Source organism: Anser brachyrhynchus, assembly GCF_964034855.1.
Source record: "Anser brachyrhynchus genome assembly, chromosome: 25".
NCBI lineage: Eukaryota > Metazoa > Chordata > Aves > Anseriformes > Anatidae > Anser > Anser brachyrhynchus.
Window position 1 is genome coordinate 3,644,197 of NC_137718.1, and position 20,254 is coordinate 3,664,450.

A 20,254-nucleotide genomic window follows, 5' to 3' on the forward strand; every position below is an offset into this window, starting at 1 on the left:
CCGCAGGAATATTACATCGCCGACGCATCGGAGGACCAGGTGTTCGTGTGCGTCAGCCACGACAACAACCGCACCAACCTCTACATCTCGGAGGCAGAGGGCCTGAAGTTCTCCCTGTCCCTAGAAAACGTGCTGTACTACAGCCCGGGAGGAGCTGGCAGCGACACCTTGGTCAGGTAGCGTGGTGTCCGTCCGAAATCCCAGTAGTTGTCGGCTGCTTTTGGTCCCCAAAAGCTCGCGAGGCGATGCCCCCGAGCTCCCCGTTGCCTCTCCTCGCAGGTATTTTGCCAACGAGCCCTTTGCGGACTTCCACCGCGTCGAGGGTGTGCGGGGCGTCTACATCGCCACGCTGATCAACGGCTCCTTCAGCGAGGAGAACATGCGCTCCGTCATCACCTTCGACAAGGGGGGCACCTGGGAGCCGCTGCAGCCCCCGGCGCAGACGCGCTACGGGGAGAAGACAAACTGCGAGGTAGCTCCGGGCGGAGGGGGGTCGCAGGACTCGGTGGGACGAGGGATGGATGCCCACCGATGCGCTTTGCTTTTCCAGCTCTCCCAGGGCTGCTCCCTCCACCTGGCCCAGCGCCTGAGCCAGCTGCTGAATTTCCAGCTGCGCAGGATGCCCATCCTCTCCAAAGAGTCGGCGCCGGGACTGATCATCGCCACTGGTACAGCTTCTCCTCCCCGGGGCTGCGCAGGAAGGGCTCGGGGGCTCCTTGCTGTCAGGACACCGAGAACTCGGTGGCATTTTGCTCCCAGATGCACCAGCAGGAGGGATTTTACACAATGGCAATTACGTTGTGCATTTTGCTGCCCTGTTCTCCCAGTAGTTACAGCACATCCGTGTCGCTGCAGCACGGCGACATTAGAAACCTTGCCCACTTCGCTCTGTTCCTCCTTCCTGACGCAGTCCAAGTGAAGGGGGGCCTGAACGCGCAGAAATCGCGGTTTGTTTCACTTTTTTCCCGTAGAAAACAAGTTACAGAACATTAGCAGAACTACAAGCACATTTTGTTTGATTGTGTTTATAGCCATATGCTTTTCCCCAGCTGCTTTTAAAACTTGTAATAGTCCTTAAAATACTTGGTTTTAAAGCATTGGCTTCTATTGGGAGAAATCAGCTCCTCCATCACTGCCACTTGGCTTACCGACAAGAATAGTTTTGAGGTGGCTGGCTTCATTTTAAGCAGTGGCTTTGTGTACCTGGAGAGGAATGATTTTTCTCATTCTCCTAGGCTCCGTTGGCAGGAACATGGCAAGGAAAACCAACGTCTACATCTCCAGCAGTGCCGGGGCGAGGTGGAGGGAGGTAAGGGCGCTCGCTCGCCAGCTCAGCCGCAGCGGCGGTGCAGCAGGCGGGACGTTGATAAGAGCCGTGCAGCCCCCAGGCACTAAAGGTGACCTCCATGCAGGCATCAAAGAGCTGTAGCTGGAAGATGCTGAATGCTACTCGAGATCAAAGCAAAAAGGCTTTTTTTTTTTTTGTAGGATGTACGTTTTGTAGGATGTAGATGTAGGAACAGGCACGGTGGAGGGGAGCCTTGTGGCGAAGGCAGCGCTTCACGTGCAGCAGAGCTCTCCCCTCTCTTTGTATTTATTCAGCTCGCAGGACGTGTCCTTGGCCCGGGTCATCTGGCCCCTTTTAGATGAGTCTGACAGCCAGGGCTTTTGTAAAGGGGCTGGAGAGGCTCCAGCATCTTCCAGAAACACGGGACGTTGCCCTCAGTTTACAGGGAGCTCGATGCTGTTTACTAAGTGGGTGTTCTGGTCTGCGGCGCTATTTGTGGTCTGCCCGCGCGCTCTGCTGCGAGTGTAATATGGTATTTCAACATCTGCAAGCTATTTAGTCCTGTGAATTAAACGGCCTCCTTTTCCTCCCCGTAAGTGCCGCGCGGTCTGGGTTAGTGTCTGGGCACACCACGGCTCTGGCTGCTGCCACAGCACCCCTGGGGCTGGCAGCTCCGAAATCCGGCTGGGGACCCATGCGGGAACCCAAAGTTTCCCCTGGCAAGATCGTTGCAGTTCTGGACAGGGAGAGTATGCAGAAAGCTGAGACTTTTGAGTGCCGTGCTCCCCCCTGGCTCGCAGGGCAATGAAAGCACGCTGAGGACAAGCAGAGCCGCGGTGCACAGCGCCGAGCCGCTGCCCTACCCAGCCCCTTTGTGTCCCGTGCAGAGGTGCGGAACGACCCCGTGCCGTTGTTTGCCAGCTGGAAGCAGCAACACAGCCTTTGCTTCCTGGTTTTGGAAGCTGCTGGAAGGCTTTTGGCTCTGCAGATCGCTGGTTTGGTCTGAAAAAGCAGTAAAAAGGAGCCAATGCGCTCGGTGCCCTTCACGAGACCATCCCCGAGCGCGTTGGTGCATACTGCGAGCAGAGTCAGGCACGTCCGTGCTTTCTGTTTCGAAGCCGAGCTCCCCGGGGAGGAAAGCAGAGTGGTTTTGTGCTGGGGCTCACTGCGCAGAGCAGGGGGGGAGCAGGAAGCACAACAAGTTTCTTCCTGGGGGCGGATGCGCAGACCATCTCCGGGGCTTGTTTTTGCTCACCACAGCCCTATTTCTCCTTTAGCTCTCAGGAAAGCTCACAGCCCAAGAAGCAGCACTTCTCGGCTGCTGTAGAAGCACTTCTCGGCTGCTGTAGGAGGGCAGCGAGGCCCTGCTGGGCTCTCGGGCATGGCACAGAGGTGGGGAGCTGGAGGGCGAGCAGTTCGGTGCAGGAGAGCCCATGGCACAGCACACAGCTGTGTATTTAGGGAAATGAGGCTGGCTGCCCCTGACAGCAGGGGTCGGCCCATAATCAGCTGAATTTCTGGTGCCTCCAGACACTTGGTGACCTGAGGGGTTTGTGTGGGTCAGACAGCAGACCTGACAACGCGTGCTGCCCAGCAAAACTTTCCTCTTGATCCCACGTGGCTCTGCTGCGGGCGATCTCAGCGTTAAGCCAGGGGCATCCTAACGTGCACGAACTCAGGGTCTTGATGCTGGGATGTGCAAAATGCCCTAGCACCCCTTAATCCCCATGGCCTGATGTTCTCCCTTCACCCCCATTTCTCTTCCAGGCACTGTCGGGGCCCCATTATTACACCTGGGGCGACCACGGGGGCATTCTTGTGGCCATCGCGCAAGGCACGGAGACCGACCAGCTCAAGTAAGGGAGGCACAGCGGAGGCTGGCCTCGGGTTGGGGCCAGAGGTTGCCCTGGTGTGGGCAGGGCTTGCCCACTGCGGACATCCCGGTCCTTTTTTTCTGCAGGTACAGCACCAACGAAGGGGAAACCTGGAAAACGTTCACCTTCTCGGAGAAGCCAGTGTTTGTGTACGGGCTGCTGACGGAGCCTGGGGAGAAGAGCACCATATTCACCATCTTCGGCTCGTACAAAGAGAACGGCCACAGCTGGCTGATCCTGCAGATCAACACCACCGACGTGCTGGGTAAGGGGACACCACCAGGACCATGTCAGGCACACAAGAGCCATCCTGTCCCAGGCTGCTCAATTTAATAAAGCTCTTGCCAAACCCCGGCTGGTCCCCACGCAGCGCATCCACCCCAAAAATGCCCCTGTCCATGTGGACACGGCTGCTGGAGACGCTCGCACCCAAACCCCCTCCCTCGTCTCCGAGGGATTTGTTCTGCAGGAACAGAGAAGAACAAACCTTCTGAAGGCTTGTGCCTATGAATGTTTTATAACCCGTTTCAGCTTTGATTGCGAGGCAGCGTTTTTAATCAAAGAGCAGTTTAAGCTTGGCAGAGGAATTTGCTCGACTAAAATTTGCAGCGGATTCCCTTGACGTTTTGTTAGAAGCGGATCTGTCTGGCAACCAGAACAGCTCCATGAGGCATCACAACCTCACCGCCACCACCACGGAGCTGGGGACCAGGCGAGAGGCTGGGGTTGGCGCATCCTCCCTGGGGACCCGGCACTCTCCTGTTCCCAATCCTTCATTCTGGGTTGCCTGCACAATTTTTTAAGCCAACCTTGTCCCTTCTCGTAGGGGTCCCTTGCACAGAGAACGACTACAAGCTGTGGTCGCCCTCCGACGAGAGAGGCAATGAATGCTTACTGGGGCATAAAACCGTTTTCAAAAGGAGGACTCCTCATGCGACGTGCTTCAATGGGGAGGATTTTGACAGGCCTGTCATGGTCTCCAACTGCTCTTGTACGAGGGAAGACTTTGAATGGTAAATACCAATTAATTTCTTTTAGTCTGGGTTGTAAGTCTGAGATAAATATCTGTGACCAATCGCTCAAAGTGGACAAACATCCAATTTACTTAGCTCTTTGTATCGCTGCTTGATTTTATAGCAAAGAGGAAACTAAATAGACTGAAAACATCCTTTCATTAATAATGGGGCACGAGACTTAATTAATGTCCCTCGAGCCTTTGGGGAGCCTCTGAAAGGTTCTTTAGAAGAGGAAAGTATTGTTAATCCATCACCTTCTTTCAAACGACGGCAGACAATTTGCCATCACGCACAGAGATGCTCTGCTAAACAGCCCGGTGACCCCGAGCAGGAGCAGCTGGCCCTGCTGTATCATTTTATCTGCAGTGTGCATGGCACTGCAACCGCACAGCTGTCGGGATTAGGAAACGGGCTCTGGCAATTGGATGCAAAGGTTTGGGGTTAGGAAGCGAACAGCTTTTTGCAGGCTGGGCTTTTAGCAGAGCTCGAAGCTGCTCAAATGCCTTGTGCTGAGCAACCCTGCTTGCCCAGTGCTGAAATGGGACCAGAGGTGAAGCTGGCTTGTCACGGGCAAAAGAAGTAGGGCTGGTGGGATCCGCTCCCTCCCTCGGAACCACGGCAAAATCGGAGCAATATAACCTCCTCCACGGCATTTTCCAAACACACCTCAACTCCCATTTTACAGATGGGGAAAGCCGAGATGCAGACATCAGGCAGCGGGCACAGAGCGGGGGCTCGGAGCCCGGAGTGCTCTGACTCCGCTCTGCCTAACTGCCTGTCCCAGCCCAGGCTGCTCAGCCCCGGGGAGGCTTATTTGTGAGGTGTTTGTGAAATGTCCCACTGAAAAAAGCTGTCTTGGCTGTACGGTGTTAGTATACAGCTAAATATTGATAATACACGAGAGAGAGCTTAAAACTTCTTTGCGAAAATAGAGGGAAGTAATAGCACAGCGCAGCGACACTGGTTTCCTTCCCTCCCTTCCCTCCTCACCTCATTTGTCTCCTTGCAGTGATTTTGGCTTTAAGCTGAGTGAGGATTTATCATTGGAAGTCTGCGTCCCCGACCCTGAATTTGCCGGGAAGCCGTACGACCCACCGGTACCTTGCCCCGTTGGCTCAACTTACAAGAGGACTCGAGGGTACGTGTTGTGCTCAGGAGGGGAACCCGATCCTCTCCACACTGGCATTTATGCTGCTGGTGCTAAAACTGTTAAAGCACACACACGAACACCCCGTAAGCAGCACTAAATGGATCGCACGCTCAGCCATACATCACAACATCTGATTTGGAGCTTAGGACCACGGGTTTATTCTGGCTGCACGTGGTGGCGTTACCAATTTTCTTGAAATAAGCTGCCTGGCTCTGTGTGTTGCAGCTACCGCAAGATCTCCGGGGACACGTGTACAGGTGGAGACATCGAGTCCCGGCTCGAAGGGGAGCTTGTACCGTGCCCGCTGGCTGGTGAGTACGAGCAGGACAGCCTCATTCAGACACCTTCGGCTGGTGCCTGAGGTGTAAATTAGCGATGGCTACTAGGGACCAGGGCAGAGGCTGCCCTTTCAGCCTCACATACCCCGTAAGACATCACCTCCATCCCTACGCTCTCTCCTCTCACACATACGATGCACTGACACGCTCTCGTGCCTGCGTGCTGCCAGCTATTTGCATTCTGCTCCTCGCAGCTTTAATTTAATCTGCCATCACGCAGCAGCTCGAGAGCGAGCTGGGATGGGTTTGCGCGAGGCTGGCACCGCGCTGCAGGCAGGGCGCACCCGGGGCCCTCACCGCGTGTAGCTTTCCTCCTCGCCCAGCACCGATGTGATTTCCACCCCTCCTAGCCCTCTGCAGCTATTTGGAGAGCTGCTCTGGGCATGCTGTGACGGGCCCTGGCGATCGGAAAATAAATCCACGGTCCTTTCCTGGCCGGGCTTTGCAATGCCGTGTTCCCAGAGCGTTTGTTGATCGTCTTCGGATCCGTGTTGGCTCGCGCCATGGTAACCCTCGGGTGTACGGTATCCGTTTCCTATCTCCATATAATCTCATTAGGGGTGCAGAGCCAGAGCTACTCCCTGCCATCAGCCTCCCTCATTAATAGCATTATTGGGCTTTGCTTGTACCGTGCTAACGCCCGGGAGACTTTTTCCCGGGCCAGGTTCCTGTTGCGCACCATCCTGTGCACATCAGGAACACAACCCACGCTGGGACAGCTTCTGCTGAGAAGGTGTCCCCCGGCACAGCGCTCTCACTTTTTTATGAGAATTTGGAGGAGCAGAGAGCAGCATTTTGTTCCTAATTGGCAGCACGCTAGCGGAGGAAGGAAGCGGTCACGGTGCTTTTTGCCATCCTTGCCTCCTCCTTCGGCCCTCTGGATAAACAATGGCTGGAGGGTTTTCCTGGGGCACAAGTGAATAAAGGGAGCGAGTAAGGCTATTAGTGTATCCTAATTAGCCTAATCCCACCGAGACAAGGGCCTTTGCCTTTGTTATGCCATGGTGCCTTAGCACGAGAGCAGGGGGGGAAGACAAAACGCCCTTGCACCACTTGAGCATCCCCAAAGGGCCTGAGGTGCCCAGGTGATGAGCGCCCTGTCCCCGCAGAGGAGAACGAGTTCATCCTGTACGCCACCCGCTACTCCATCCACCGCTACGACCTCTCCTCGGGCGTCAGCGAGGAGCTGCCACTAGCCGGGCTGCGTGGGGCGGTCGCCCTCGATTTTGACTACGAGCACAACTGCTTGTACTGGGCCGACGTCACCCTCGACATCATCCAGGTGAGCGGGGGGCTCCTGCCACCGGGGCAGGACTGAGCTGAGAGGCCGATTTCAGGCGTTTCTCATCACTCAGCTCTGTGCGGCTTGTCTGGCACGCCTGCCTCTGCTAATCTCGAGGCTGGGAATGTTCCTGCTTTCTTACTTGTGTTCATTTTTTAATTTTTTTTATTTTCCCAGCGTCTTTGTCTCAATGGCAGCTCTGGGCAAGAAATAATCGTAAGCACCGGGCTGGAAACAGTAGAAGCCTTGGCCTTTGAACCTCTCAGTCGGTTGCTGTACTGGGTCAATGCTGGGATTCCCAAAATCGAGGTATGGCCACACCACCCGTGCTGCAAAGAGGGGACTGCAGAAGGGCACCTTTGGGGCAGCTGGGCCCTGAGATGCTGCTGGAGAGCCATGACTGAGCCCCAGCCCTCACCTGCAGCACGGTGTGATGCTGCTTTGGGTCTACAGAACCATCTAGGTTGGAAAAGACCTTCAAGATTATCAAGTCCAACCATCAACCTGACCTACCAAGTCCCACCACTAAACCGTGTCCCTTAGTGCCATGTCCACGCATCTCCTAACTAGCTCCAGGGAAGGGGCCTCCACCACTGCCCTGGGCAGCCCCTTGTCCACCCTCTCTGTGAAGAAATTTGTCCTAATATCTGACCCAAAGCTCCCCTGGTGCAACCTTTTCCTTGCGTCCTACACTTGTCGCCTGAGAACATGACAATATTCAGCCCTGAGGTCAGTTTGTGAGGCCAGAGTGAGGGGGAAAAAAGCAACACCCACACCCAGCCAGGTGGGTTGCAAAGAGAGCTCCTTCGGTGACACCAAACTGCCGATAAATTCACCACCCCTACCATCTGTTGTCGTCCACCTTACAGTACCTGCTCCTTGTGCCCATGGCAGCTATTCTATTAGGATGCACTAATTAAACCCCCCAGGTTTCACGAAGCTTTAGGGGGTGCAGCAGCCCACACTAAGCACAGCCTTTCTCTTTCATCGCGACTCCAGGTTGCCAATCCGGACGGAGACCTGCGTCTCACCGTCCTCAATTCCTCCATACTTGAGCGACCCAGAGCCCTCGCCCTGGTTCCCCGAGAAGGGTAAGAAAGAAACCACCCGTGGCAGCCGGGTCCCTTGGTATTCCTAGGTGGCACCACGCAGACCAAGCCCTCTCCTTCACCACCACATTCGTGTGAGCAGAACCCAAGGGAGGTGCTGCAGGCAAGGCTTGGGGGAGATGGGGAGGCACCCACAGACCCCGGCTGCACTCCCGTGGCCGGTTAGAGCACGAGCACCACCCCGACAGCCACATCGGCAGCTTGCAGTGCTCCCAGCTCTTACACACAGCAGCTCACAGCTAGGTAACCTCCAGCTGCACTCATGCCCCAGAAACTGCAGCTAAATAATCCTGCCTTCTGCTCGTAGATCTGCCGCTCGCGCTCATTTGACTTGCAAAGAGCTCCTTTCCCAAAGGCACATCTTGCAAGAGACGGGGAATGTAAAGCATTCAAACACCGCTTGATAACCTGTTCCCTCGTGACATGCTGGTTTGTTGTTATTTCGGGTACGCTCTCCGCCTGTTGCAGGCTGATGTTCTGGACCGACTGGGGAGACTCCAGACCCGGCATTTACAGAAGCGACATGGACGGGTCCTCGGCCGGCTGCATCGTCTCGGAGGGCGTGCGGTGGCCCAACGGCATCTCAGTGGACGACCGCTGGATCTACTGGACCGAAGCCTACATGGACAGGATCGAGAGGGTGGATTTCAACGGGCTGCAGAGATCCGTGATCCTGGACAGCCTCCCGCACCCCTACGCTATCGCTGTATTTAAGGTATTGCCGCAGCCTCTCATTTTATACACATTCCCATTGCACACACTCTGCGGCTGCTGCTTGCATAGGGCAGGTGGATGAGGAGCCTTTAGCACATCGGGCTTGGTGGGAAGGAGCTAGCATGGTGCTAGCTCTGTTTCTGCTCCGGGTGTGTTCCCACAGCCCCCTGAAGCTAGCCCCTTCTGCTTCCACTCACGCTCAAATCCCAGTTCAGGTCCTTCCTCATCTTCCTCCCCACGGGCTGGGGAGGGTTTGCACTCAGCTGCCCCATGACTGCAGGGTGCCTGGGTGCTGTAGTGCAAGGGGGCACCGACAGCTTGGCCTCTGTTTCAGAATGATATCTACTGGAACGACTGGTCGCAGCTGAGCATCTTCCGAGCATCCAAAACCAGCGGCTCCAGGATGGAGACTTTGGTCGGCCGGTTAAATGGGATCATGGACATGAAAATATTTTACAAAGGAAAAACAACAGGTAATGGACTGGCTTCTTTTTAAGATGGGTGTAGGATCGCCAGAGGGCTTTTCCCAGCCTGAAAGGAACCAGGGGTGCGAACCGAAAGCTGGGTTCTGGGTGAGATGGGGCTTCCTGCGGGGTCTGCAGCCCCCTGATGGTGTCCCCCTCCTTCCCCCGGTGCCAGGGCAGAACGCCTGCATCGCCCACCCCTGCAGCCTGCTCTGCCTGCCCAAATCCAACAATGGCCGGAGCTGCAAGTGCCCCGAGGGGGTTTCCAGCTCCGTGCTGCCCACAGGGGAGGTGAGGTGCGACTGTCCTCGCGGCTACGTCATGAAGAACAACACTTGCCTGAAGGAAGGTAAAACCAGGCTCAGTTCCTGCTGCTGCTTTGCCTTGCGAGGTGGCAGCTTCTGCTGTTTCAAAGCCTCTCCTGCTGCCCTTTGGACAAGGAGACAGCCTGCTGTCCCAAAACGCAGCGTCATGCCTCATGCCGGCTTGTTTTTGTTTTCCCCTCTGCACCAGAAAACACGTGTCTGCCCAACCAGTACAGATGCTTCAATGGGAACTGCATCAACAGCATTTGGCAGTGTGACAACGACAATGACTGTGGGGACATGAGCGACGAGAAGAACTGCCGTGAGTGTCCTGCGCTGGCGTTCGCCCCTCCAAATTTAGATGTCTGCTGTGGCGGCACTGCACCTGAGCTGACCGCTTATGCTCCCTGTATAGTCAGGGGGAGCAAGAGGTGCTCCCAGGGATGATATCCCGAGCTGGCCAGGCAACCGGTGCCCTGCATCATTTGCCCGTTGAGTTTTCTGCCCTGGCTTGCAAGCAGTGGGGCGGGATGAGTTTCAGCCCTGTTCCCCAAAACTGACATTGACGTCAAAGCAATGCTCCAGGCTGCATTGAGCGAGGCTCTGCGGGATGCTCTCCCTCTCCTTCACGCATGCCCATGGTGGCAGGATCTGTCCCCTCCCCACGACCCTGACCTCCTCCTCCTCTTCCTCTCCCCGCCGCATCAGCCACCACGGTGTGTGACGCTGAGACCCAGTTCCGCTGCCGGGGCTCAGGGACCTGCATCCCGCTGTCCTACAAGTGCGACCTGGAGGACGACTGCGGAGATAACAGCGATGAAAGTCACTGCGGTGAGCTGCCTCCCGGCCTGAAATTTCCTTCCCTGTCCCTGCGCGAGGGATGAAAGCCTGATGTCGGGCAAGGCAGTGCTGCTTCAGATCCCCTTGTGTTCACCCTGGCCAAAAACCACCTCCTCCCATCGTGTTCTGGGCAGGAGATAAGGGATGCAAGAAGCCAGCGAGGCCGTGCAGTGATTCCCCCCTTGCTGCGGTCTGGCAGGGAGGCTTCTGTGCCGCTGTCATCCAGCTCCTGCTCTGCTCCTTGGGTTCCCCTGTAACTCAAAGCCAAATATTTGGGAGAGATTAAAGGCTGACCTTGGGCAGCCGCCCAGCAGACGCATGGGAGGCGTGGGTTGCTCGGTGTTCCCGTGTTTGTGGCCATCCATCTCCAGCTCAGCGATTCAGAGAGGTCAGTGCTGAACTGAAGGAGAGAAGACACTGGTAAACAGAGCAGGATGGGACCTCTGGGTCGTCCAGGGCTAGGGACAAGGCAGGAAAAGCTGCTTTTATGATGGCTCTGCTTTGCAGGGCTGCATGGGCTGTTGCTTCTGAACCATCAGCCTCCTCTCCTCGGTCCATCAGCTGCGTGAAATTGTCTTCCTCCTCTCCCCCAGCCCCCAAAGCACCTGAAAAGTGCCTGTGCTTGTTTGCAGAGGCTCACCAGTGCAGAAGTGACGAGTTCAGCTGCAGCTCAGGGATGTGCATTCGTCTTTCCTGGATGTGCGATGGCGATAACGACTGCAGGGACTGGTCTGATGAAGCCAACTGCACCGGTAAGCACTTTGATGTCTTTGATAACCTTCTGCTGCCGTCACTCCTTACAGGCTCGCAACCTCTCCAAACAGCATTTGAGGGCTTTCACTAGCGTGGCTCTTGGTGAGAATGGTTTTACACCGTGCTTTGCACCGCCACGTGCTGCTCCCAGTGCATCCTCAGCAGCCCGAGGTGCTGCAATGTGTCGTGCCACGGCGGCCGTGCCTTTGAAGGCGCACTGAATAGCGAAGCGGGGCCGTGGCCGCCGGGCAGCCAAAGGATACTTGTGTGCAAAATGGGTTCCTTTGTTGCAGCGAGGCAACAAACAGGGCAGTGTGCACTGATCTCCTTTCAGAGCTTGAACTCTGACCGGTTTCTTGCCATTAAGCACGTTGCAGAAAACAGGCATTTTCTGCAGAGCAAGAAATTGCGGAGAGGCTGCAAAGGAGAGACAGATTTGTTGGGGAGGTGGCTCCTCTTGTAAGCAGCCTTGCTGTTCTCCATGGCTTCAGAAAAGTGGGCGGCATGGCTATGGAGTCACAAGTGGCAGATGTGCTCACTTTTTTGCTTATAACTCACATGGATGCCACCCGGTTGCAAGAAACGCTAGTCCTCACCTTGTGCATCATGCCCTGCACCTCTGAGCCTCGTGCTCTGACAGTCACAGCACTCAACCATCCTCAACACCAGTGTAAAACTGACCGTCTCCTAAAGTCAACACCCAGATAGAGCCTATTCCTCATCAGAAAATCCACCAGATAACAATGTATTGGTCTTTTTCATTAAAAGAATAATAGTACCAAAACAACAACACACAAACAAATATTTGCATGATTTAGAAAAGGCTTTTGAGAGTAGACAGTGCTTCATTCCACCAGTGAAATCCATAAGGTCACATTGTAAAGCGATACACAGGAGAGACCAGATATCAGCCAGCATCAGAGCAGATGGGCTGACGGGGCGAGGGGAGCCCCGCGGGGCCCACGAGAGCCCCCAGGGGATGGGAGCCGCCGTGCTGAGCTCCTGCATCCTCCCCCTGCAGCGCTGAACCCGCCTGGAGCACGCAGGGTTTGCGGTGATGCGCTGGGGACTGGGGTGGTTGGTATTCCGTGTGTGTGGCTGCGCGAGGAGGTTTAATTTATATTGGTAGCACTTATCTCTCATATGAGTTTCTCCAGAGAGAATTACTACAGGAACGGAACCTACTTCAAAACGCATATCGGGTTTGTAAAGCCTAAAGTTGAAATTATCTAAGAGGATCACAATTATTTGAGAAACATTTCATCTGACTCCACTGGCTGCATTTATTGCTCTTATCTAAAATAATTACATTTCACACGGAATACCTAATAGAATATTACTGCCACAAAACTGTAGCATTCAGAAATATCTGCAAGAACACGTCACTAGCTAACCTGAAATTCACCAGCATGCAATTTAATTAAGTTGCACATTGCTTTTCTTCTCAATAGTGACAAGTGCTCTCCTGGTTGAAGAGCGGCATTTGTCTTTAAAGCGACAACGTACGTTAGGCTTCAACCAGCATCCCCCACAGGCAGATACTTCTGCAACAGGACCCTAAAAAAGGCTGGGGCCCTGATCCCCTTGAAACCCTGTCTTGGTTTCAGCTGGGATAGAGTTAATTTTCCTCCTTGTTTTTAAGAGACTTGTATTTCTAGGTTGCTGTGGGAGCACAGAAAAGCCTCGCCTGCCTTAATTCCAGACCGTCCCCAATGCCCCTCGGTGCCACCCGTTCCTGCTCATTGCCCCTGTCCTGGTGTCCCTGAACAGGGACCCTGCCACCCTGGCAAAATTTTGCTCGTTTGCTCTGCCATTTCTTGCCATCAGCAGCAAGATGCAGCCACAGTCACTTGTGCCCACACTCGTCTAGGGTTGGGATCAAAGGGAAAGAGGCTCCCGGCTTTGGAGAGCATTAGGACTACTGAGAAGCCTCTGAAAACCATCCCTGGGGCACAGCGGGCTTGTGAGCAAATACAACAGAGAGAAAAAGATCACAGCATAGCCCAGGGGGGACCCAGATTCCCAGCACTGTCTTGCCTGGGTGTGAACTCATGCCACAGAGATGCGAATCCGTGCTGGCACCCGGCACGACATGATGCGCCGGTGCAGAGGGAGGGCGCAGGGCTGCGTGGTGCTGAGTGCCCTGTGCTCAGCACCGCTCTCTGCTCTGCTTCCAGCAGTGTCCCACACCTGTGAGGCCTCCAGCTTCCAGTGCCTCAACGGCCACTGCATCCCGCAGCGCTGGGCTTGCGACGGCGACGCCGACTGCCAGGACGGCTCCGACGAGGACCCTGCCGACTGCGGTACGGCCTGGGGACATTTCTGCAAACCCAGGGAGACGACCCTCCAAAAGAGGGCAGATACAGGGAAAAAGGGAGTCAGGGCTGCGCTGCGGCTTTTTGTATCGAAGAGAAAACCAACGAAATCCACCTAATTCTGATTTTTTTCAGAAAAAAAGTGCAACGGCTTCCAGTGCCCCAATGGGACTTGCATCCCGACCAGCAAGCACTGCGATGGCATCACCGACTGCTCCGATGCCTCAGACGAGCAGCACTGCGGTGAGCACCCGGGGGGCTGGTGGGACCTCGGCAGCGAGGCCTCCTGGGCTCAGGGCACGAGGGAAAGGGTATCGGGACATTATCGGGTGAGGGCAGTCTGTGCAGGGACAGCGCTCAGTCTGTTGGCCCTGGAAACTTTCTGTAGCTCCGTGAAATCTGGACGCTGAGCTCGGGTTTGTCCAAATCAGTGTCCTCCCTGCTGGCAATGCCTGCCGAGACGCCATCCCCTCCTCCTGAACTCCCCTTTCCCCAGAGCCTCTGTGTACCCGCTACATGGATTTCGTGTGCAAGAACCGGCAGCAGTGCTTGTTCCACTCCATGGTGTGCGACGGCATCGTCCAGTGCCGAGACGGATCAGATGAGGACGCCAACTACGCTGGATGCTGTAAGCATGATATCGCACATCTCAGGGCACTTTGCACAAGGAGGGATGGAGAGAGAAGGGAACCAGAGGTGTGGGGAGGGTACCAGAATGCTGCCAGGTCACCTAACAGTGGCCCTGGACTCTAATACTTTGCTTTCTAAAGTCCAGATGGTCTCTGAGGGTGCACCTTCCTTCCTCCTCCATGATGGGATTCCCGTAGTCTCCATGCTAACCCTCTGGTTTCCCTCCATGCCACCCCTGCAGCCCAGGACCCCGAGTTCCACCGCACCTGCGACCAGTTCAGCTTCCAGTGCCAGAACGGCGTGTGCATCAGCCTGGTGTGGAAGTGCGACGGCATGGATGACTGCGGCGATTACTCGGACGAAGCAAACTGTGGTGAGCAGTACCTCGAGGTCCCTTGTCACCCCCTTTGAATTTTGGGGCTCAGAAAACAGGCTTCTTTCTGTTCTGTATACCCACACGTGCATGTGTGCACCATCCCACTTGCACATTGCAGAGCATCTTGTATATAGATCTCTGTCATTTTCTTCTTCTTGCAGGTAGATAACTGGAGCACACTGAAAATCCGATACGGCAGGCACATGTTGTGCTTGACTAAGTCTTGTGTGACCATATTTACTCCACAGCTTCCCGGCCCGCAGCAGAGAGGCAGCTTACAGCCAAGCTCAATATTTATCAATGTTCCCTCGGTAGCTTTAGGAGCTGTGCGGAGCCAGATGAAGCAGCTGCGGCTTCATTTCCGAGCGGCAGGGTTTGCTTCTCCCTTCCTGCCATGAATTTCGCCGTCAGCCCTGGTTCTGAGATCGTAGGTGGTGTCCGGCCATGGAGCACCCAGCACGCAGACACTGGGGTGGTGACACCAGGCCAGGGAGGGCTGGGAGGAATGGGGATGCTGGAGAAGAAGAGAGAACCCACAGTTGTGTGTGGGGGATGCTGGGGTGATGCTCTCTGGGCTGGTGCTCCTGTGCCCCAGCTGTGCTGAAGGCTGCTGAGATGACACTGGGGCTCACAGGGCTCTCCTCTCCTCATCAGAAAACCCAACAGAGGCCCCGAACTGCTCCCGGTACTACCAGTTCCAGTGCGGGAACGGGCACTGCATCCCCAACCGGTGGAAGTGCGACGAGGAGAACGACTGCGGGGACTGGTCGGATGAGAAGGAGTGCGAGGGTGAGGGCCCACTGTGCTCCGTGATGCTCTGTGTGCAGGACCCTGTGCCAGCCCCACGGCCCCAAAATCCCCCTCGTATGGGACTTCTGCCTTTCTGAACCCCCTGATCGGGAGCTGCGAGGACACAATGCAGATAAAACACGGGGCTTGCGATGCCTGGCTTGCTCCCTGCTCCCCTCCACCACGGGGGCTGGCTGGCTTCTGGGGGCAGGCTCAGTCTGCACCCGTGCACAGGAGCAGCTCCCCAAGAGCCGCTCCGTTCGGTGTCCTTTCAGGCTCCCCAGTGGTTCCTGTCACCGCAGCCGCCCCGCCGACGTGCCTGCCCAACCACTACCGCTGCAACAGCGGCGCCTGCATCGTGAACAGCTGGGTCTGCGACGGGTACAAGGACTGCGCCGACGGCTCCGACGAGGACGCCTGTCCCACCTCCCGTAAGCTTTTCACTTCCTCACCCCCTTCCTCCCGAATGCCTGCCGGCACCGCTGCCTTGCACCCCAGCAATTTGCATCGCAAATTTGGGCACCCCAGCGGGAGCCATCCACCTGCTGGATGGGAAGACATTGCCATCTAGTGGAGTCAGGACCTGGGGACAGCTTTCGGTCCCTCCTGCTGGCAGCCTTGGGTGCTCTCCTCACTTCTCCTGCCCGCAGGCCCCAACGTGACGGCCACCTCCCCGGCGCCGCGGGGCCGCTGCAGCAGGTTCGAGTTCGAGTGCCAGCAGCTGCACAAGTGCATCCCCAACTGGAAGCGCTGCGACGGCCGGCGGGACTGCCAGGACGGCACGGACGAGAGGAACTGCCGTAAGTGCGGGGCCAAGAGCGTCTCGCCTGGCTCCTTCCCTTGGGATGCTCTTTGCGAGGACGGGAGGGTTTATCGCTGGTGGAATCCATGCAGTAAAAAAGGAAGAAAAAAAAAAAAGCCCAAAGCAGCAGTGCCTGTTCCGTTAGAAGTCCAGCTGTGGATTTCATAGAATGGATTTCATTTCATTTAGGTTGGAAATACCTGTAAGACCATAAGTCCATCCATCACTCAGTACTTCCAAACCATGTCCTTAAGTGCCACACCCACCCGCCTCTTAAATCCCAAGATCTAAGGAGGTGACTCTGCCACCCCCCTGGTGGGATAAGCCCCGGGTTTTCCTCATGGTGGCTCTGTAGTCATGCCAAAACACTTTGCCAGGACGCAGAATGCTTTTGCACCAGCACCTGGCACCACGAACAGCCCCATGCCGGTGCGGGACCCTCGTGGCGCTGAGCCCTGCACCCTTTCTGCCTTGCAGCAACGCACAGCACCCTGCCGTGCCCTCATGGCTACAAGTGCGAGGACGGCGAGGCCTGCCTGATGGTGGCGGAGCGCTGCGACGGGTACCTGGACTGCTCAGACGGCAGCGACGAGAGGAACTGCACGGGTAAGCTGCCACCCGCTCCCCTTTCTCCTGCACACCCCATTTCCCAGCTATTTTCCATCGTCACCACCACATCTGGTGGCCCCGGGGGACAGGGGGATGTAGGGGGATGTGTGCTGCAGCCGGCCCTGGGCAAAGAATCGCAATCGATCGCTGTCTCTGCCCAGCCGCGAGATGCACCATGGTCCTACTCACCTGCTCGGGGCCTTGAGCATCAGTCAGGTTTTAGTTCCTTAATTAAATATTGATTGGGAGAGGCTAGTTGGTGAAGGGGGGAGGCACTGCGGAGATTCATGGGGAGTCTACACCCAGGGAAAACCATCTGTTTTCCCTTGGAAAGCTCATCCGGCTGGGCTCGCCCATGCCTCTCCCCTTGCCCCAGCACACTGCTGCCCAAATTCCCAGTCTCAGCTTTGGTCCTGCTGCTGAACACGAGACATGACATGGACAACCCCACAGAGGAGCCCTGGGTGGCTCACAGTGACAGCACAGATCCAGCACACAAGTAGAGAAGTGACTTAGCTTGCACTGATACCCTTCCAGAATGACGTTAGAGAGTATTTCATCAGCAGCCATGCTTTATCCTTCCTTGGGGAAAGAGGGTGTTTGCATGATGCAGCACAAAGACACCCAAGATCTGTTCTGGGGAGCCCTAGGAGCACCAGGGGGATGTTCCTGCTCTGCACTGCCCACCCTTCCCCACCCAAATTACACATCTAATTTGCATGTTGCAAACACTCCCCTCAGTCACATTACTGTTTCTACCTCCAGATGTTGTGGGTGCCATGAACAAAACTCCCCTTTCTGTTCCTGGCAAAGGGCTCGTTTTCCTCCAGCAGACTAACTCCCCCTCTTGCTCCCCCAGATGACACCATCGTGTACAAAGTCCAGAACCTGCAGTGGACGGCCGATTTCTCCGGCGCCGTCACTCTGACATGGGCTCGGCCAAAGAGGATGTCCTCGACCTCCTGTGTCTACAACGTGTATTACAGGTACACCACTTACTGCACGACCCGCGGCTGGTTGTGGCAAGGAAAGGACAGGAGAAACACGAGCAGAGGTAGCAGCACGCACGTATTTGCAGCAAAGCACCGTACCGAATCGAGCCCCAGAGGATGGAGCTTTGCAGTCTATTTCTGTTTGGAAAATCTTCTAATGCTTCGTTGCAAAGCAGACCCAAAATAGCAGCGACTAGGGGACATTTGTGAAAAGCTGTCTTTGTTTCCTTCAAATTGTTTACTCGGACAGAAATGTGGGTATATTGGGTTTTCTGTTTCTGCTTGGGTCTCGTCTTTGTGGGGCTGCTAACAATGAGAACAAAGTCAAGAAATTAGAGCACAGCGGTTATAGCAAACCTCAGAGGACGGTGCTTAGGAGGCGCCGAGCTATGTTTGGTTCGGGCTTTGAAACAGCAGCTTTTCAAGCTGGTGCCGTGGCTTTACTGAGCAGAAAACTAAGCAGCAAGCCCTTAAAAGACAGAAAACTGATTTCATCCTTTGGGGCAAGCTGCATCCCCCTGTGTTACTGAACATATTCCTGACTGCAGGGGTCTGACTCTTGTGCAGGACGGTCGGTGAAAGCATCTGGAAGGTTTTGGAAACCCACAGCAACAAAACCAACAGCGTTTTGAAGGTCCTCAAGCCCGACTGCACCTATCAGGTGAAGGTCCAGGTGCAGTGTCTCAGCAGAGTCTACAACACCAACGATTTCATCACCCTGCGGGCACCCGAAGGACGTAAGCAGACCTGCCTGGCTCCTCTTAGTTCTAGCTGGAGGTCAGATTAAGAAAGGGTTGATCAGGCCTTGGGACAAAACTGCAGAAGATAACATCTGCCTTCTCCCTCTCTGGGAGATCCTGGTCACCTCCTGCTGTTCCCCAGAAGACCTGGACATGCCACCTGTGACCATCACTAACACCTTTGTTTCTCTCCCCAGTACCAGATGCCCCCTTTAACCTTCAGCTGTCCCTGAAAAAGGAAGCCGAGGGGGTGGTGACAGGCTGCTGGAGCCCCCCTGTGAACGCGCATGGCCTCATACGGGAATTTATTGTGAGTCCTGCACCATGTTTTTGTGTTTTGCATTTTGTAGTGGAAATCCACTGAGAGTGCTGGACAAAATGGGAGACGAAATGGTGCAGGGCTGTAGGTAGTAACACAGTCCTCAGGTCCATGGTTTTGTTTCTAGCTTACTTCCGATGTTTGAGTAATAGAAAGACCTGTGGCCCTATAGGACTGTTGACCATGGAGCCCTGACCCCTTGTTTTGGTCCTCCTAGGTGGAATACAGCAGGAGTGGATCCAAGGAATGGTCCTCCCTCAGAACCACCAAGAACTACACTGAGATCAAGAACTTGCAGGTCAACGCGTTATACACGGTTCGAGTGAGTATTTTCAGAGCTGTCTGTAGGAGCACTCTGCATGAGCTTGTTACTGTTCGCTAGGCAGTCCAAGTCCTGCACAGTCAACTAATTGCTAAAAAACTATGTAGTTAAAATTCTGCCCTTTAATGTCAGCCCTCAGCAGGGGCCTGGCATTTGTGCCAACAATGTGTATAGTTTTAAGCCCCGAATTATGGCCCTTGATTTGCTCCTCCTCCCAGGAGGCCAGGCTGTGTTATGAAATCCGTGCTGCCCGTTCCAAGCTCACTGCAACTGCACCAGATCTGGGGCAGAGATAAATTTGGTCCTAACTGTCACCGGGAAAAGAAGCAGATACGCATGTGGGGAAGGCGTGCACATGGGAGAAGCTAGGTAATTATAGGCAGAACTAATAAGGAGAGGAAATGAAAGTCTGCACAGCCAACCTTGGGAAATGTGTACTCTGCCCCTGTCCATCCTCCACGAGCAGGATGAGCATGGGTACTTGTGGGAGCTCACTGGGAGCTGGGATAACCCCCATGCATTAATGTTTTTCTCTGGGTCAGCTGAAGTGAGTCTTTCCTTCCATATTTTTCCTTCCCATGTTAAGTTATTTCCAAATAAATCTTTGGAACTGGATGCAGCTTTCACATGGGCTCCACAGGCACAACTCTTACCTACACTAGGGCTGATCGATTCCAAGGCTCCTTATCTTTATAGACTTTTTATAAAGATCTCATCAGAGAGCGGTTATCTGCAGAGAGGATGCACCTCCCTCCTCTTAGGTTCTTTTAATTGACTTAAAGTAGTCTGCTTTATCTCTGTAATAAGCGTTTTATTGCCAAGTAATTAAATTATTGCTTGCTTCAATGTCCTCTTCCCATGAGCTCCGCCTTGTCCATAACCTTGCTCTAACCTCGCTCTCTGTTTGCATTATGCAGCGTTGGTGGCATACATTCGTTCATATTAACTAACCTTCTTATTTGCAAAGGTTGCTGCAGTGACTAGTCGAGGAGTGGGAAACTGGAGCGATTCCAAATCCATAACCACCATCAAAGGCAAAGGTAAATGCTGTTTCGGTTTCAGCCAACTTGGTCAACACAGCAAAAATACTGAATATAAGCCCAAAGTGTTAGTATCAGTGCACGTAACCACCTCCTCTTTCTTTACTTTTCCCTGTTGAGCATCTGACATTTATGACAATTTATTTTTGCTGTACCTGTTCACTTAACTGGAGCCACCTTGGAGTTC

General features: G+C 54.8%; 1 protein-coding gene across 2 annotated transcripts in view; it reads left to right on the plus strand.

Annotated features, from left to right (window-relative positions):
* The window catches only part of SORL1 (sortilin related receptor 1), a 42,602-nt gene that overhangs the window by 12,967 nt on the left and 9,381 nt on the right, over positions 1-20,254 (plus strand). Inside the window, exons 8-38 of one of the 2 annotated variants that reach the window (XM_080568031.1) lie at positions 7-176; positions 280-472; positions 551-668; positions 1,236-1,309; positions 3,056-3,144; positions 3,249-3,427; positions 3,989-4,175; positions 5,188-5,316; positions 5,554-5,639; positions 6,776-6,948; positions 7,126-7,257; positions 7,948-8,039; positions 8,526-8,772; positions 9,106-9,244; positions 9,411-9,584; positions 9,749-9,862; positions 10,249-10,371; positions 11,013-11,132; positions 13,311-13,436; positions 13,584-13,691; positions 13,945-14,076; positions 14,320-14,451; positions 15,109-15,243; positions 15,519-15,674; positions 15,894-16,043; positions 16,523-16,651; positions 17,514-17,640; positions 18,214-18,383; positions 18,584-18,696; positions 18,923-19,027; positions 19,995-20,067. In XM_080568031.1, coding sequence (XP_080424157.1) covers positions 7-176; positions 280-472; positions 551-668; positions 1,236-1,309; positions 3,056-3,144; positions 3,249-3,427; positions 3,989-4,175; positions 5,188-5,316; positions 5,554-5,639; positions 6,776-6,948; positions 7,126-7,257; positions 7,948-8,039; positions 8,526-8,772; positions 9,106-9,244; positions 9,411-9,584; positions 9,749-9,862; positions 10,249-10,371; positions 11,013-11,132; positions 13,311-13,436; positions 13,584-13,691; positions 13,945-14,076; positions 14,320-14,451; positions 15,109-15,243; positions 15,519-15,674; positions 15,894-16,043; positions 16,523-16,651; positions 17,514-17,640; positions 18,214-18,383; positions 18,584-18,696; positions 18,923-19,027; positions 19,995-20,067 — 4,195 coding nt within the window. The remainder of the gene's footprint in view (positions 1-6; positions 177-279; positions 473-550; positions 669-1,235; positions 1,310-3,055; positions 3,145-3,248; positions 3,428-3,988; positions 4,176-5,187; positions 5,317-5,553; positions 5,640-6,775; positions 6,949-7,125; positions 7,258-7,947; positions 8,040-8,525; positions 8,773-9,105; positions 9,245-9,410; positions 9,585-9,748; positions 9,863-10,248; positions 10,372-11,012; positions 11,133-13,310; positions 13,437-13,583; positions 13,692-13,944; positions 14,077-14,319; positions 14,452-15,108; positions 15,244-15,518; positions 15,675-15,893; positions 16,044-16,522; positions 16,652-17,513; positions 17,641-18,213; positions 18,384-18,583; positions 18,697-18,922; positions 19,028-19,994; positions 20,068-20,254) is intronic. The other variant, XM_080568032.1, reaches the window with a different exon arrangement.